This window comes from Balaenoptera musculus, chromosome 9, assembly GCF_009873245.2.
Source record: "Balaenoptera musculus isolate JJ_BM4_2016_0621 chromosome 9, mBalMus1.pri.v3, whole genome shotgun sequence".
Classification (NCBI taxonomy): domain Eukaryota; kingdom Metazoa; phylum Chordata; class Mammalia; order Artiodactyla; family Balaenopteridae; genus Balaenoptera; species Balaenoptera musculus.
Genome location: NC_045793.1, coordinates 23,500,173 through 23,516,899, shown reverse-complemented (window position 1 = coordinate 23,516,899; position 16,727 = coordinate 23,500,173). Strand labels below are relative to the sequence as shown.

The 16,727-nt window shown below is 37.1% G+C and overlaps 1 protein-coding gene across 13 annotated transcripts in view; it reads left to right on the top strand.

The window, feature by feature from the left end:
* The window catches only part of NRF1 (nuclear respiratory factor 1), a 138,867-nt gene that overhangs the window by 74,229 nt on the left and 47,911 nt on the right, over positions 1-16,727 (top strand). For all 13 annotated transcript variants that reach the window (XM_036863080.1, XM_036863075.1, XM_036863068.1 and 10 more), the window contains one exon: positions 15,301-15,459. In XM_036863080.1, the coding sequence (XP_036718975.1) occupies positions 15,301-15,459 (159 nt within the window). The remainder of the gene's footprint in view (positions 1-15,300; positions 15,460-16,727) is intronic.

Sequence of the window (16,727 nt, the reverse complement as noted above, 5' to 3'; positions counted from 1 at the left end):
TTGATCAGTTCTATTGATCTCCTTTCTGCTGCAGTCCACGCTCTACAGAGCCACCAGAGATTTTTTAAAAAACTTAAGTCAGGTAATATCACCCTCTTGTTTAAGCCCTTTAATGGCTTTCCACTATTCCTAGAATCAAATTAGACTCTGCCATAGCCTCTGAGACCCTATATTAACCTGGCCTCTTCCAACCTCATTTCTCATTCTCCCCCTCAGTCACTGTGCTCTGGCCACACTCACCCTCTTTCTTCCTGTCAAACTCTCCAAGCTCTTTCTTTTACTTTTGCTATTTCCTCTGCCTGAAACATTGTTTTCCCAAATCATTACATGATTGACCTTATCTTATTCAAAGTCTAACTCAGATATCACCTCCTGAGACAAGCCTTTCTTGATTATCCCATCTAATGAAGCTTTCTCCTCACCACCAAGTTACAGCCTAATACATCCCCTATTTTATTGTCTTTGTAACACTTACCACTACCTGAAATTATCTTATTTGTTAACATTATACTTCTGTGTGGTCTGTCTCTTCAGCTAGAATTGAGAGCAAGGGCTTAGTTCTGTTCTTCACTGCTGTCCAGTGCAGCTGCCTGGCACCAGATAATATCTGTATTCTAAATGCAGCTGGCCCTCCATATCCGTGGGTTCTGCGTCTGTGGATTCAACTAGCCTCGGATTAAAAATATTGGGGGAAAAATATTGCAGAAAGTTCCAAAAAGCAAAACTTGAATTTGCAGCGCTGCACCTATTTACATAGCATGTACATTGTATTAGGTATTTTGGTAATATAGAGATGGTGTAAAGTATATGGGAGGATGTGTGTAGGTTATGTGCAAATACCGTGCCATTTTATATAAGGGACTTGAGCATCCTCGGATTTTGGTATCTGTGGTGGGGTCCTGGAACCAATCCCCCGCAGATACCTAGGGGCGACTGTAGTACTCAGTCAATATCTGTTCAGTAAATGACCTAAGAGGCAGAGCAGAAATGAATCCAGGGTAGTGGGTAACTGGATCACAAGTCTCCTGAGTGGGTGTTCACACAGTGCAGACATTGATGCTGCAGCTCAAGAGATGGCACTTTATTTTTATCTAAGTCTGAACTAACAACTTGGTTTGAAGTAATGCAGTATTTTATAAATATAATGCTGAATTGTAATCTTTTGATTGTTGGATTCACAGATCTTTCTGTGGACACTTGAAGTATCTCTGGATAATGGTTCCAAAGGAAAGCATTATCCAAACTTTTTTCCTGTCATTTCATACCTGCTGTTATTCTATCCCTAGGACCATTCTGACTGGTTAAAGAAAACATAAAGTGAATCTTATCTGATTAATGTACAGAATCTACTCTCTATCTCAGATATAAAGGACACCTAAAGCTAACTAAGCTTCTGATTAAGAAGCTTACTTAATCAGAAGTAAGGAGTCGTCATTAAGGAGAAGGAGTGCACTATGTTTAGGTAAACTCCTCTCCTGTGATGGGCATGTTTTGCTTCTTTGTCACATTTGGTGTGTTAGGTTGAAATAATCTGAGGTTTTTATTATATTAAATCATGGCTACTGATAATTAGGAAAATTTGGGGACGGTCACAGAAGTCAGAGCAAACAGTTTAATTATCACATTGGAGGTAAAACATTTAAAACTGTTGTTTTCCATTTTTATGAAATATGCACTCAGTAGAGCTTGGTGCAGTGGTATCTCCAAGGGAAGCTGGTACTAAGTCATGAGTCAGTCTCAGAGGTACTTTGTTGGAAGCATGCATCTTCTTTATTGTTGTACATTCCCTCCTTACCCGTCTCACCACAGATGATGAGTAAAAAATAACACATAACAAATAAAACAAACATGGTGAGGAGGAGTGAGCAGGGTGATGAAGAACCCAGCTCCCAGCTGAACGGGAATTTCTGAGGAGTTGGATCCTGGGGTTCCTCACCCCACAACCCTTTTTTTTTTTAATTGTGTTTTATTTTGTTTTCCTCAAATATTTGCTTTCTTCTTAATGTTAGCCAAACACCTCTTTTTTTTTTTAACTTATGGATCCTAAAACCTTTCACTATTAATGGTAGTAAAAGCAGGGTTCTATTTCAAACCAAACCTAGATAGGCAAGGTTATGGGAATATAAAGCATCATCAATAGAATATACATTGGTACAATTTTTCCAGAGGGCAGGTCGTCAAAATTTTAAATGTGCATGTCATGCCCTCCAAGTAAGTAAAGATGTATGCTCATGGCATTGTTTACAATAGGAAAATCTGAGAACAGTGTGATTGAATAAATTATAATAGTGGTGTTTAGAATTTACATGGAAAGAAGAGCAGCTTAGCCCAAAAAAGAGACTAGAAGTGACTGTGCAGTGAAATATTAGACACTAAAAATGATGATTTTGCTCTCTATTGCAGTAGAATAATACTGTGGTATATTAAATTTAAAACTAGTTATAAAATAGCATTTCTTATGTACTCTAATTTGAGGGGTTTAGGGCTTTATTTTTGTTTGTTTTCTTCTACTTGGGGCGGGGGCGGGTAGATTTTTTTTTTTCCCCCCAGGGAATACAAAATTGAGTTAATTGATCTCATTTGTTTAAAACATGCACACGAAACTTGCCTGTATGTGTGTGAGTGTGTGTGAAACTTTAGATGGATATACACCAATATATTAACAGTGATTATATATGTGTGGTGGCATTATGGGTGATTTTCAGTGTCTTTGTCTAATAAGCATGAATTTCTTTTATAACCATAGAAACCCCAGATTGAATCTTTTAAAGTGTAAGTTTGATGATGTGTCTGCTTTGTTTTGTCCAATGATTTTTTAACGTTCCAGTGAAGATGTCAACTCTTTTCTCTCCCTCTCTCTCTCTCTCTCTCTCTCTCTCTCTCTCTCTCTTATTTTTCTCTTCTGTAGCTACTGTGTGTTGGAAGGCACAACACTAAGTTCTTTACAGGAGTATCTCATTTAACCCTTGGTCTCCAGTGTGAGAGAGAGAGAGAGAGAGAGAGAGTGTGTGTGTAATTTCTATTATAGTCAAGGAAGAAGAGCTCAGATATGGTCTGTAGCCATAAAGGACAATGTAAGTTTAAGTGGACACCAATTCTAGAGTTGAAACCATATGGATAATTCATGACTTCCTTGAACTGATAAAATTCCAGAATTATAAAAGTGCACTGGAATAGAGATGGACTTTGGGTTAACCAGACAGCTCTCTTAATCATCTTATCTGCACTGAATGCTATGGAGATGACTAATGTTTATATTGATGACCCTAATTTACAAGTATAATTCCATATACAATCCTAAAATGAGTTCTGAATCATCCAAAGAGAGTAAATTATATTCAATATTGTTCTAAAGTTATGTGTCCCATTATTTTAATTCTTTACAAATTAGGAAGTTAGCTGGAAGATCTAGTCTTTAAATCCCCGTTCTACTACATAGTAGCCTTGGTTCTCAGTTTCATCTTACGAAAGTGAGAATAATACCTGCCCTCCTACCTTATGGAGTTGGAGGAAGAAAAAATGAGATGTTATATTGGAAAGTACTTTGAAAACTAAGGAATCACACAAAGGTATTATTACTAATTATTAATAGTAGTTATATACGTTACCTATATTAACTTTTGAATAATCTGAACATACCATTTCTCACCCATTTTTCACTTAGAGAAAGTTAATGAACCTAGATTTTTTTTTTTGCTCAGCAGTGAAGTGGACAACACAGGTCATAATGTATTAAAAAACTGAGGCATAAAGAGAGGAAGCAACCTATGAAGCAAGCTAGTGACAAACAAATAGAACTTAGGGTAGAGTCCATATTGGCAGTGCTTTCTTCTGCCTCTCTGTCTCCTCCTGCCTCCCATTACTCTCTCTCCCTCTCTTTTTTTTCAATAAAACTATACTGCCATCATCGCTCAGACTGAGTATCTCTGGTAATCTACACTGGACAGTTACTGTTGTAAAAGAATTTCTTGACTTGCTCCAGCAACTATCAAAATTGTCTTCTGCAACAGGTTGAAGTTACATATAACATAGTATCTTAAATTCTATGTGAGCTGAATGTCCTGATTCTTTCAGGAAGCGGGTCTGTAGTTGTGGTTTTTGTTGTGTTTTGCTTGTTGGTTTTTGGTTTGGGTAAAAGTATAATTCTATATGAGTAAATAAAATGTTTACCTGAAAAGCTTCTGTTTTTACTATTATAAATATATCTTGATTCTGAGAAAGTCTTTTTCGGTGTATGTGGTAAAAAACACATAGCTCTGTAGTATTTTTAGTGAAAAAATGAAAACTTGGATTTCTAGGCACCTTTAAGAATAGTGGCTAGTGGCTAGAACTTATCCCATTTCTGTCTGCCTCTTTGTGTAAGAATTGAAGGAGGTTGAGAAAAGGCTTAGGAGAAGAAATCATTAATATGGTATAGATTCTGCAATCCCATTTACCATGAAATAATGAAGTCATCTTTTTCAGAGATTTTGAAAGCCAGGTCGGCAAAATTTTCTTGGATACTTCAGACCAGAGACCAGAGGATGGGCTAAATTTTGCTTCTCAAACTTCAGTATGCATAGGAATCACCTGAGAGTCTTGTTTGTTTAAATGCAGATTGTGAATCAGTAGGACTGGAGTGGGACCTGAGATTCTGCCTTCTAACCTCTAGGTGATGCCAATGCTGCTGACTCACAGACTACACTTTTTTGTTTTTTTTTTTTTAACATCTTTATTGGAGTATAATTGCTTTACAAGGGTGTGTTAGTGTCTGCTTTATAACAAAGTGAATCAGCTATACATATACATATATCCCCATATCTCCTCCCTCTTGCGTCTCCCTCCAACCCTCCCTATCCTACCCCTCTAGGTGGTCACAAAGCACTGAGCTGATCTCCCTGTGCTATGCGGCTGCTTCCCACTAGCTATCTATTTTACATTTGGTAGTGTATATGTGTCCATGCCGCTCTCTCACTTCGTCCCAGCTTACCCTTCCCCCTTCCCGTGTCCTCAAGTCCATTCTCTACGACAGACTACTTTTTGAGTTTAAGGACTTATATTGTTTCTTGTAGAGTCTTTAAGCAATAATTATGATTTTGCTAGTGGAAAATCAGTTATGTTCTTTACCACATTTGAGTCCTATGGTAGTCTCTTGTTCTTGGGAGGTTGTTAATCTTTTTGGAATTTGTGTTAGAAAAGATCCAGGCAAAGAATATAATTATAGAAAAAATATCTCTGGAAAGACCAGTCCGGTATTACTGGTTAAAATCCACTCCTTTTCCCCCTCTCCCTTTCCTCTCCTCCCTTGAACTTATTGCCCTCCTCTTACTCTCACTGGGGCAATCTTTGTTGCTTTAATATTCCCTTGGAGTGATGATGCAACAGGATAGTAATTCTTCACAAGTTTTCAGGGGAAACCTTCAGAAGCACTCAACACAGCGACTGTTTCTTTGAAAGAAATTATTCACAGGGATTGACATGTTTTACTTAGAAAACATTCATCAGTTATCAGTTTAGGTTTTTTGAATATTGTTTTGTTTTGAAAAAGCATAGATCTGTCCTCTTCTACCTAAAGAGTAGAAAATTATGCTAAGTGAAATATACCAAACACAAGGGACAAATATTTTGTGATTCCACTTACATGAGGTATCTAGAATGAGCAAATTCATAAAGACAAAGTAGAATAGATGTTACCAGGGGTTGGGGGAAGTAGAAATGGGGAATTATTGTTTAATAGGTACAGAGTTTTTGTTTGATGATGAATTAGTTCTGGAAATAGTGGTGATGGTTGTACAACATTGTGAATGTACTTAGTGCCACTGAATTGTACATTGTAAAATGGTAAATTTCATGTTATGTATATTTTACAACAATTAAAAAAAATTTTTTTAAAGAAGAAGGGCTGGATAAAAAGTATTTAAATTAGTTCAGTGGTCCTTAAACTGGCTGCACAGTAGAACCACCTGGGGAACTTAAAATCCTAGTGCCCAGGCCACACTCCAGACCAATTAAGTCAGAATCTTTGGGGATGAGATACAGGCTGCTGCAGTGTTTAAACTCTCCAGGCAATTCCAGTGTGCAGCCAACTTTGAGAACCACTCTTGTAGATCACAGCTCCCAAATGTTTCTCCTACTGTTGTGTCAGAATCTATGTGCAGAGTAGGCTTTTCTTACTGTCTAAAATGATCAAAAAGTGTTTACGTATATGATGCCATTCCACATTTTGTAAATGTTAGGTAAGCAGGATGAGATTAAGGGAATATAATAGAACACAGCATATTTTGAGAGTAAAATAATTTAAGGGGTATATTCAGGAATACCAAGAGAAGGGAGCACGCATATAAATTCCATATTCAGGACAGAACTAGATTAGGGAAAAATAGTTGCATATTATATGACAGAATATCTAGAACAGATTAATATTTCTTTCAAATTAATAAGAAAAAAGATAATTAGAAAAATAAGCAAAGCATTATGAACAGTTGTAAAAAGGAAGAATAATCAGTAAACATATAAAAAGAGTCTCAGCCTCACTAGTAATGAAAATTAAATCATTTCCCTAACATCCGATGAGCCAAAATAAGAAAGCAGGGTAATTAAAAAATGTGAAGGCGACCCCTGGGGCTGCACCTGAACCCCCAGGCGCCCTGTGCCCTCGAGGCAGCCGGCAGGCAGGGGTCAGGACCTGCCCCAGCCTAGAGGCTGTGGACAGTATACAGGTGACAGAGCTATGCTCTCATTTCCTTTTGGAAGCAAAATGAAGGAAAAACATGAAAACAAATTAAAGATTTAAAGCCTTTTTTTTTTTTTTTTAACGTGTGAAGGGAGGTTTTGAAATAATGGGTATTGTTCTGTACCATTGGTGGGAATAGGATTGACAGTCTTTTAGGAGGACAGTTAGGCAGTATCTATTAAAATGTTAAAATGCATATACACTTTAACCAGCAATTCCACTTCTCTGCTAGAGAAATACTCACAGGTGTGTTCAAAGAAGCATGTACAAGCACTGTAAACAACCTAAATGTTTATCAATAGGAGAATGGTTAAATAAAATGGAAAAATCTATACTGTGGATACTAAGCAACTGTTTCTTTAAAAATGAGATTATTCTAGTTGTACTACTGTGAAAAGATCTCTATGGCAAAATGTTGAGTAGAAAAAGTGAGTTATACTAAAATATGTGAATACTTGTGTTTTCTTTCATCACATAAAACTTCCTTTCCAGCATGTATTTATGTAAATGCATAGAATTTGGCCTGTAAGAAAGGATGTTCATCAAATTGATGCCTCTGGACAGGTGACTAGATTGGGGAAGGGTAGATCAAAAAGAGAGCTTTGACTTTATCTGTGTTATTTAAATTTTTTTTTTTTTTTTTTTTTTTATTCACACACACACACACTGTATTTTATTTTTACAAGACATAAATAGACTGACACCAAGCATTGTACATGGATGACCACAACAAAAGCAACAATGATTGCAATTACCAAACATGAAACACACTCCTACTATGTCATAATATTGACATTCAGTCCAGTAATCCTCCACTGTAACAGCTCCTTTACTTTGCAGTGAAAATTGATTTGTATATTCTTTGCCTCTGAGTCCTTGTGGGATTTTTTTTTTTTTTAAATTCAGACAGAAAGTCACAAAAATTATACTCATCCTCATCAGTTCACTCAGTCCCATGTAATTAATTTTTTTTTCATCTTGATCTTTTGTTAGCACTTTTATGAGTTCATCAGTTTTTCATTAGAGTTCTGAAAATGCTTATTCATTCAGTTCAGCAGTACAGTCAGTTACCAGAAACCTGTACTTGTCAGAGTCTTTTCCATGAATTTCTTGAAGATGAAACCCTTTTATAGGAACATATTTGCAAAATCATCAGAGTACACCCAGAACTGTCTGTAAATGACAAAAGACTTAAAAATGACCACGGTTAAAGATTTGATGAAAGTTCATAATAATGCAGTTGACAAGAAAATTAGTTATTTCTGAGATATACATTTTAAAGTAATAACTAGGATTATTACTTATAACATTATACCAGAACATATAAGATTTTTAGAAATTTCATGTAATGTCTGAAACATTTATATTAACATATTTCCATACATATTTCCATACAAATACAAATATAAGATTTTTAGAAATTTCATGTAATGTCTGAAACATTTATATTAACATATTTCCATACAAATACAAATATAAGATTTTTAGAAATTTCATGTAATGTCTGAAACATTTATATTAACATATTTCCATACAAATAACCCAATGAAAGTTTAGTATTAGTTGTTTTGTTTGTTTTTTTATACTGCAGGTTCTTATTAGGCATCAGTTTCATACACATCAGTGTATACATGTCAATCCCAATTGCCCAATCCAGCACACCACCATCCCCACCTCACCGCAGTTTTCCCCCCTTGGTGTCCATATGACCATTCTCTACATTTGTGTCTCAACTTCTGCCCTGCAAACTGGCTCATCTGTACCATTTTTCTAGGTTCCGCATACATGCATTAATATACGATATTTGTTTTTCTCTTTCTGACTTACTTCACTCTGTATGACAGTCTCTAGATCCATCCATGTCTCAACAAATGACTCAATTTCGTTCCTTTTTATGGCTGAGTAATATTCCATTGTATATATGTACCACAACTTCTTTATCCATTCGTCTGTTGATGGGCATTTAGGTTGCTTCCATGACCTGGCTATTGTAAATAGTGCTGCAATGAACATTCGGGTGCATGTGTCTTTTTGAATTACGGTTTTCTCTGGGTATATGCCCAGTAGTGGGATTGCTGGGTCATATGGTAATTCTATTTTTAGTTTTTTAAGGAACCTCCATACTGTTCTCCATAGTGGCTGTATCAATTTACATTCCCACCAACAGTGCAAGAGGGTTCCCTTTTCTCCACACCCTCTCCAGCATTTGTTGTTTGTAGATTTTCTGATGATGCCCATTCTAACAGGAGTGAGGTGATACCTCATTGTAGTTTTGAGTTGCATTTCTCTAATAACTAGTGATGTTGAGCATCTTTTCATGTGCTTTGTGGCCATCTGTATGTCTTCTTTGGAGAAATGTCTATTTAGGTCTTCTGCCCATTTTTGGATTGGGGTGTTTGTTTCTTTGATATTGAGCTGAATGAGCTGTTTATATATTTTGGAGATTAATCCTTTGTCCGTTGATTCATTTGCAAATATTTTCTCCCATTCTGAGGGTTGTCTTTTCGTCTTGTTTATGGTTTCCTTTGCTGTGCAAAAGCTTTGAAGTTTCATTAGGTCCCATTTGTTTATTTTTGTTTTTATTTCCATTACTCTAGGAGGTGGATCAAAAAAGATCTTGCTGTGATTTATGTCAAAGAGTGTTCTTCCTATGTTTTCCTCTAAGAGTTTTATAGTGTCCAGTCTTATATTTAGGTCTCTAATCCATTTTGAGTTTATTTTTGTGTATGGTGTTAGGGAGTATTCTAATTTCATTCTTTTACATGTAGCTGTCCAGTTTTCCCAGCACCACTTATTGAAGAGACTGTCTTTTCTCCATTGTATATCTTTGCCTCCTTTGTCATAGATTAGTTGACCATAGGTGCGTGGGTTAATCTCTGGGCTTTCTATCTTGTTCCATTGATCTATGTTTCTGTTTTTGTGCCAGTACCATACTGTCTTGATTACTGTAGCTTTGTAGTATAGTCTGAAGTCTGGGAGTCTGATTCCTCCAGCTCCATTTTTTTCCCTCAAGACTGCTTTGGCTATTCGGGGTCTTTTGTGTCTCCATACAAATTTTAAGATGATTTGTTCTAGCTCCGTAAAAAATGCCATTGGTAATTTGATAGGGATTGCATTGAATCTGTAGATTGCTTTGGGTAGTATACTCATTTTCACAATGTTGATTCTTCCAATCCAAGAACATGGTATATCTCTCCATCTGTTGGTATCATCTTTAATTTCTTTCATCAGTGTCTTATAGTTTTCTGCATACAGGTCTTTCGTCTCCCTAGGTAGGTTTATTCCTAGGTATTTTATTCTTTTTGTTGCAATGGTAAATGGGAGTGTTTCCATAATTTCTCTTTCAGATTTTTCATCATTAGTGTATAGGAATGCAAGAGATTTCTGTGCATTAATTTTGTATCCTGCAACTTTACCATATTCATTAATCAGCTCTAGCAGTTTTCTGGTGGCAGTTTTAGGATTCTCTATGTATAGTATCATGTCATCCGCAAACAGTGACAGTTTTACTTCTTCTTTTCCAATTTGTATTCCTTTTATTTCTTTTTCTTCTCTGATTGCCGTGGCTAGGACTTCCAGAACTATGTTGAATAATAGTGGTGAGAGTGGACATCCTTGTCTCGTTCCTGATCTTAGAGGAAATGCTTTCAGTTTTTCACCATTGAGAATGATGTTTGCTGTGGGTTTGTCATATATGGCCTTTATTATGTTGAGGTAGGTTCCCTCTATGCCCACTTTCTGGAGAGTTTTTATCAGAAATGGGTGTTGAATTTTGTCAAAAGCTTTTTCTGCATCTATTGAGATGATCATATGGTTTTTATTCTTCAATTTGTTAATATGGTGTATCACATTGATTGATTTGCGTATATTGAAGAATCCTTGCATCCCTGGGATAAATCCCACTTGATCGTGGTGTATGATCCTTTTAATGTGTTGCTGGATTCTGTTTGCTAGTATTTTGTTGAGGATTTTTGCATCTATATTCATCAGTGATATTGGTCTGTAATTTTCTTTTTTTGTAGTGTCTTTGTCTGGTTTTGGTATCAGGGTGATGGTGGCCTCATAGAATGAGTTTGGGAGTGTTCCTTCCTCTGCAATTTTTTGGAAGAGTTTGAGAAGGATGGGTGTTAGCTCTTCTCTAAATGTTTGATAGAATTCACCTGTGAAGCCATCTGGTCCTGGACTTTTGTTTGTTGGAAGATTTTTAATCACAGTTTCAATTTCATTACTTGTGATTGGTCTGTTCATATTTTCTGTTTCTTCCTGATTCAGTCTGGGAAGGTTATACCTTTCTAAGAATTTGTCCATTTCTTCCAGGTTGTCCATTTTATTGGCATAAAGTTGCTTGTAGTAGTCTCTTAGGATGCTTTGTATTTCTGTGGTGTCTGTTGTAACTTCTCCCTTTTCATTTCTGATTTTATTGATTTGAGTCCTCTCCCTCTTTTTCTTGATGAGTCTGGCTAATGGCTTATCAATTTTGTTTATCTTCTCAAAGAACCAACTTTTAGTTTTATTGATCTTTGCTATTGTTTTCTTTGTTTCTATTTCATTTATTTCTGCTCTGATCTTTATGATTTCTTTCCTTCTGCTAACTTTGGGTTTTGTTTGTTCTTCTTTCTCTAGTTTCTTTAGGTGTAAGGTTAGATTGTTTACTTGAGATTTTTCTTGTTTCTTTAGGTAGGCTTGTATAGCTATAAACTTCCCTCTTAGAACTGCTTTTGCTGCATCCCATAGGTTTTGGGTCGTCGTGTTTTCATTGTCATTTGTCTCTAGGTATTTTTTGATTTCCTCTTTGATTTCTTCAGTGATCTCTTGGTTATTTAGTAACGTATTGTTTAGCCTCCATGTGTTTGTCCTTTTTACGTTTTTTTCCCTGTAATTCATTTCTAATCTCATAGCGTTGTGGTCAGAAAAGATGCTTGATATGATTTCAATTTTCTTAAATTTACTGAGGCTTGATTTGTGACCCAAGATGTGATCTATCCTGGAGAATGTTCCGTGCGCACTTGAGAAGAATATTTAAATTTTTATACAAAAGAGTCCAACTAGGATAAGGTAGCAGAAACTGACTAATCTGAGACTCCTTCAAAGAGAAGGTAGAATTTTAAGAGCATTTTGATTAATGGGAGGGAGACAATGTAATGGGTAGATGGGGTGTAGAGATAGAGAAGCAGAAGTGTTGGCTTGAGAGAGGAGTGTCTTCATTGGCTGTCCCTTGAATTCTCTAATTTTATCTTTCCTTCCAAACTTGTTCTTCCCATGTTTTTATGGGAATGTGTTTTATGGGAAAATGCGATTAAGAGAAACCAGTGTTTCTGCTAGCACTACTAGGGAACATGGGGATATAGGATTGGTGTTTCTAGTAAGGAAAGCCACTTTCATTATCTCTATGAGCAGAGGTCAGCGGTACAAATAATTCCCAAAAGTGAGCAAAAAAATCATTTTGCTTTTATTTTCTAATGCCCTTTAAATATCCATTTGAGTATGATTGGGACTGTCAACCTGGAAGTTCATAATTTTAAATTACAGTAATGAAGCCACAGTCTGAAAATTCTTCACTTTTCCTTCCCTGCTACATTGCTGTTTTCCTGTAGGGTATAGAAAACATCACCTTTCAATGTGGTTTGATTTTAGCTACCTTCTCTTTAAATCTGTTACATATTCTCTGATCTCTTCAGTAGATATGGAGTTGGCAAACATTTTGGTTTGAAAGGCCTTTTCTTGGTTACTGAACCTAAATGGACATCTGGAGCCTCAAAATTCCTCATCTCGGGTACATGCAGAGCAAAGAGAGAGGAAATGGGAGGAGAAGGGTACTTGGGAATATATAAGGATAATGCATTGTTGGACAGCAAAGTAACAAAATTTACAAGTGGAAAATTCCTAGCATAGTAAGAAATATTGTTTCATTTTGGCCAGATTAAAACTTTCAGAGTTTTAGAAAATCTTTTTTTAAAACCATCTGTGGTTTCCACATAATCTTTACTATTGATTGCCACTGGCATGAATTTAATATTTTTTTTCTTTGCTGAGTGTGCCCTGGAAGGAGTGGTATTTTCTACTCTCAGCTGGTTTGAGGTGGGCTTACTGACCACGCCGGGCACTTGAAGCCCATCTAGAGCCCTAAATTAGAATGAGAGGCCGGGAAAGCTTGTTGCAGCCCAATTAAAGGATAGCCGGAGAGGATAGGCTTTACCTTTGCTGATCCTGTTGATTGTCTCCCCTGCGGATTACAGACAAACCTTCCTTAACAAGCGCATTGAGTAGCCTGGGTTTCCAAAACTCTCCAGGACCAGTAATTAATCCAACTGGTAATGAGAGCACAGTGCTGAATTCTGGAAAGGAATCATTTAACTCTTTCTATACCGGACAGCTCATTTCCCCTTATTAATATGCCTTTATTAGCACTAGTTATTTGGGACAGTATGAAAATAGTCTGGTGGAAAATTGCTTCTTTCAGTGAAGGCACATTATCTCTGCACTTAAAAGCAAAGATTGTCCTTCATCTCTAAACTGTACAGGCTTGAAAAGTTAACTTTTGTAGTAGAAAGTGCTTTTTGCCTCTTGTTTGATATAGGGACAAATTTTGTACAGTTGATAGTACTTTAAAAAGCTAAGATCTGACTCTGAATTGGAACTTATTAATTTCACTCTGGGCCCATTTTTTAACTTAATGAGGTTTTTGCCTGTGGAAGTAACCTTTCCTTTGTGCTGCTTCCATTTCTCCTGCCTCTCATATTAGCCTCTACTGTCTTCTTCCCGGGGCTTTGAAACATTTCCCATCCAGAAATTCTAACACATAAAACATCTTTTAAAAACTTTCATTTTTTGTTAATTTAGAGATATTTGGCCTTCTTATTTCATTATCTCCTCACTCTGCTGGGCATGGATATATAGAACTCTCCTTTTGGAGACTGATAATGGGATTAAAAGAAAGGGGAAGACTTATAAAAGTCTGTGGTATGAGTTTATTTTGTTTATGCATCTGAGAAAGCTATTATTTATTTATATGAAGAAATGTAAATATTGTGTGTGAGGATTAAGCCTTTTCCTTTTCTATATAACTGAGGCTAGAAAAAGACACTCCCAGGAAGCCAGGATAAAGGGAAAAATGACTTTGTGATGCACTTTCTTAAAATAACTGAAGAAGTGACTTCATGAGCCAGCTGATAGCCTGGGTTTGCAAATGGATACATTTCTATTAGCCTGCTGCTTGATGCTGCTTGATGAGTATATAATACCATATCCTGCAGGCAGGAGACTGTCTGGGAGATGGGGGGTACTTAGAAAGAGAGGTGAAATGGCAGGCTTGGGACAAGAATTAACGATGTAAGTACTGTCAGCAAGAACTATGTTTATTAGGTAAACATTACTGATTTGGTTTCATGCTTCCCTATTATGTACTAATTTCTGTCATCTTCTGGTAAAATAGTATTTAAATGAGAACACTTGATATTTAAATAGGCTCTTTAATACAAGTTTTGCTGTACTCATTCCTCTGTTAATACTTAAGTATTCCCATTTCTATTTTTTTCTTTCTCTATTTTACGGCTACAAGCCCATGTCCTTGGGTGTGACTCACGCTAAAATTGTCCTCTCCTTTTGGTCTTAAGAGGCAGTATGAGTGTGTCCTTAGATGAAGGATGCTGCTTATCTCTGGTGTACTATAGACCACCAGGTTCAAAGGAAAGCAGTAGGTCTGAGGAGGAAGATTATAACTTGATAAACTGCTTCTCTTGCCAAAAATCATTGTCAGCAATTGAGAATATTCACAAAGCAGGCTCCCCTTCTCCCCCAACATACACACACAGCATGGTTACCATGCCAGGAGATAAAGAAAGGTAGTTGTCTCTGTGGTTTAACATCTGTCTGGTCTGGATTTGATTTGTAAAATAAATTTGAATGAAGTTCATTAAGATCAACACATGCTTCATTACGTATATCTATATGTCAGACTCATAGACATTGGACTATCTTACTAGAAACTTTTTAGAAGAGTTTTAGGGTTATTTTCCCTTTTTATTAAGTAAAGCCCATTTATTTTCATATATTTTGTGACCAATCATGTTACCAAATTCTCATTGTTTATAGCAGTTTTTTCATTTTATTCTCTTGGGGATTTCCAGATACACAGTCATACCATTTACAAATAGTGGTGATTTTATCTGTTCCTCACCTCTTATTTCTCTCATCTAATTGTTCTGATTACTACCTCCAGAACAACATGTTGAAGACATGTTGACTTTGACACCGCAAATGCATGGACGTTCTAGAAGGGAAATAAGCTATAGCATCAATAGTACCTTAGGGTGCGGAAATCAAACATGGGGGCAGATATTCTTGATCTTATAGGAACAAGTGTATGAAATACAGCTTAAGATGTACTTTACCAACATATGTATAATTCTCCATCACCCATGGGGCTATAGTAACCTATGAGAAACAGTCGGTTCTCACAGTCACATTTTGGGACTATCCACAACCCTCCAGGAAGGCTCTCTGTTTTATAATCTTAGAATTTGTTGGGAGGCACAAACACATCCCAGATGTCTTTCATGACTGCTGATGACCACACTCTTGTTTTCCAGGCCCAGCTTCGGGCATTTATTCCAGAGATGCTGAAGTACTCCACAGGTCGGGGAAAACCAGGCTGGGGTAAAGAAAGCTGCAAGCCCATCTGGTGGCCTGAAGATATCCCATGGGCAAACGTTCGGAGCGATGTCCGCACAGAAGAGCAAAAGCAGAGGGTGAGGGTTCCTCTGGCCTGAGTTTCCTATTGCTTTTTCATTCTGAATCAACCACCTCATTTTTGTTATTCTACTTCTTATGCTATAAAGTCTAAAAACATTTGTGTAATAGTCAAACCTATCCCCCAAAAGAGGTTTGATATTCTCTGATTTATAGCCTTTCCCATTCATCACTCCATCACTGTAAAGACTTGGGATGGGTCTGTGAATTTACACTTCTCTCTACATAGTTGCCTTTTGGAGCAGTTTTAATTTTATAAGGTACTTGGAAAAACTAACGAAACTTGAAGTAAAAGGTATTAATCACTTTGAAGACTTGAAATGTCCTTATTTCTGGTTAGCAAGCATCACTGTTGAAAATATAAATATAGAGAGATGTGAAGTTAGTAAAGTCTGCTGATAATGAAACTTATTTTAAAAAAGAAGAAAGACTAAACCAGGTGTCCTCCCTTACTTGTTCTGCATATTCATTTTTTTCAGTTAGCTTTAAAAATCTACTGAGAGGGGCTTCCCTGGTGGCGCAGTGGTTGAGAATCTGCCTGCCAATGCAGGGGACATGGGTTCAAGCCCTGGTCTGGGAAGATCCCACATGCCGCGGAGCAACTGAGCCCATGAGCCACAACTACTGAGCCTGCGCATCTGGAGCTTGTGCTCCACAACAAGAGAGGCCGCGATAGTGAGAGGCCCGCGCACCACGATGAAGAGGGGCCCCCGCTCGCCGCAACTGGAGAAAGCCCTCGCACAGAAACGAAGACCCAACACAGCCATAAATAAATAAAATAAATAAATAGCGTTCCCTTTAAAAAAAAAAAGGGGGGGGTGTGGTTCATCTTGAAAAAAGAAAAAATCTACTGAGAATCTTAAATAAAGGGACTTCCCTGGTGGTCCAGTGGTTAAGACTCCACACTCCCAATGCAGGGGGCCCGGGTTCGATCCCTGGTCAGGGAACTAGGTCCCTCATGCTGCAACTAAGAGCCCACATGCCACAACTGAAGATCCCACATGCTGCAACGAAGATCCTGCGTGCCGCAACAGCAGACCCGGCACAGCCAAGTAAATAAATAAATATTTTTTAAAATCTTAAATAAAATTCTTGACGAAAGAGTAACCATCTTCTGTGAGAAGTTTAACAGTTGGCCTCAGGAAAACCCAAAAGTTAAACCAGACTTTGATCAGGAAGGAAACCAGTGTGAAATTGTTGGTACTTGGTGCTGAATTTCTTTATGTCCAAATCGGTCTGTGGGAAATAATCCTGAGAGAGTTACTCC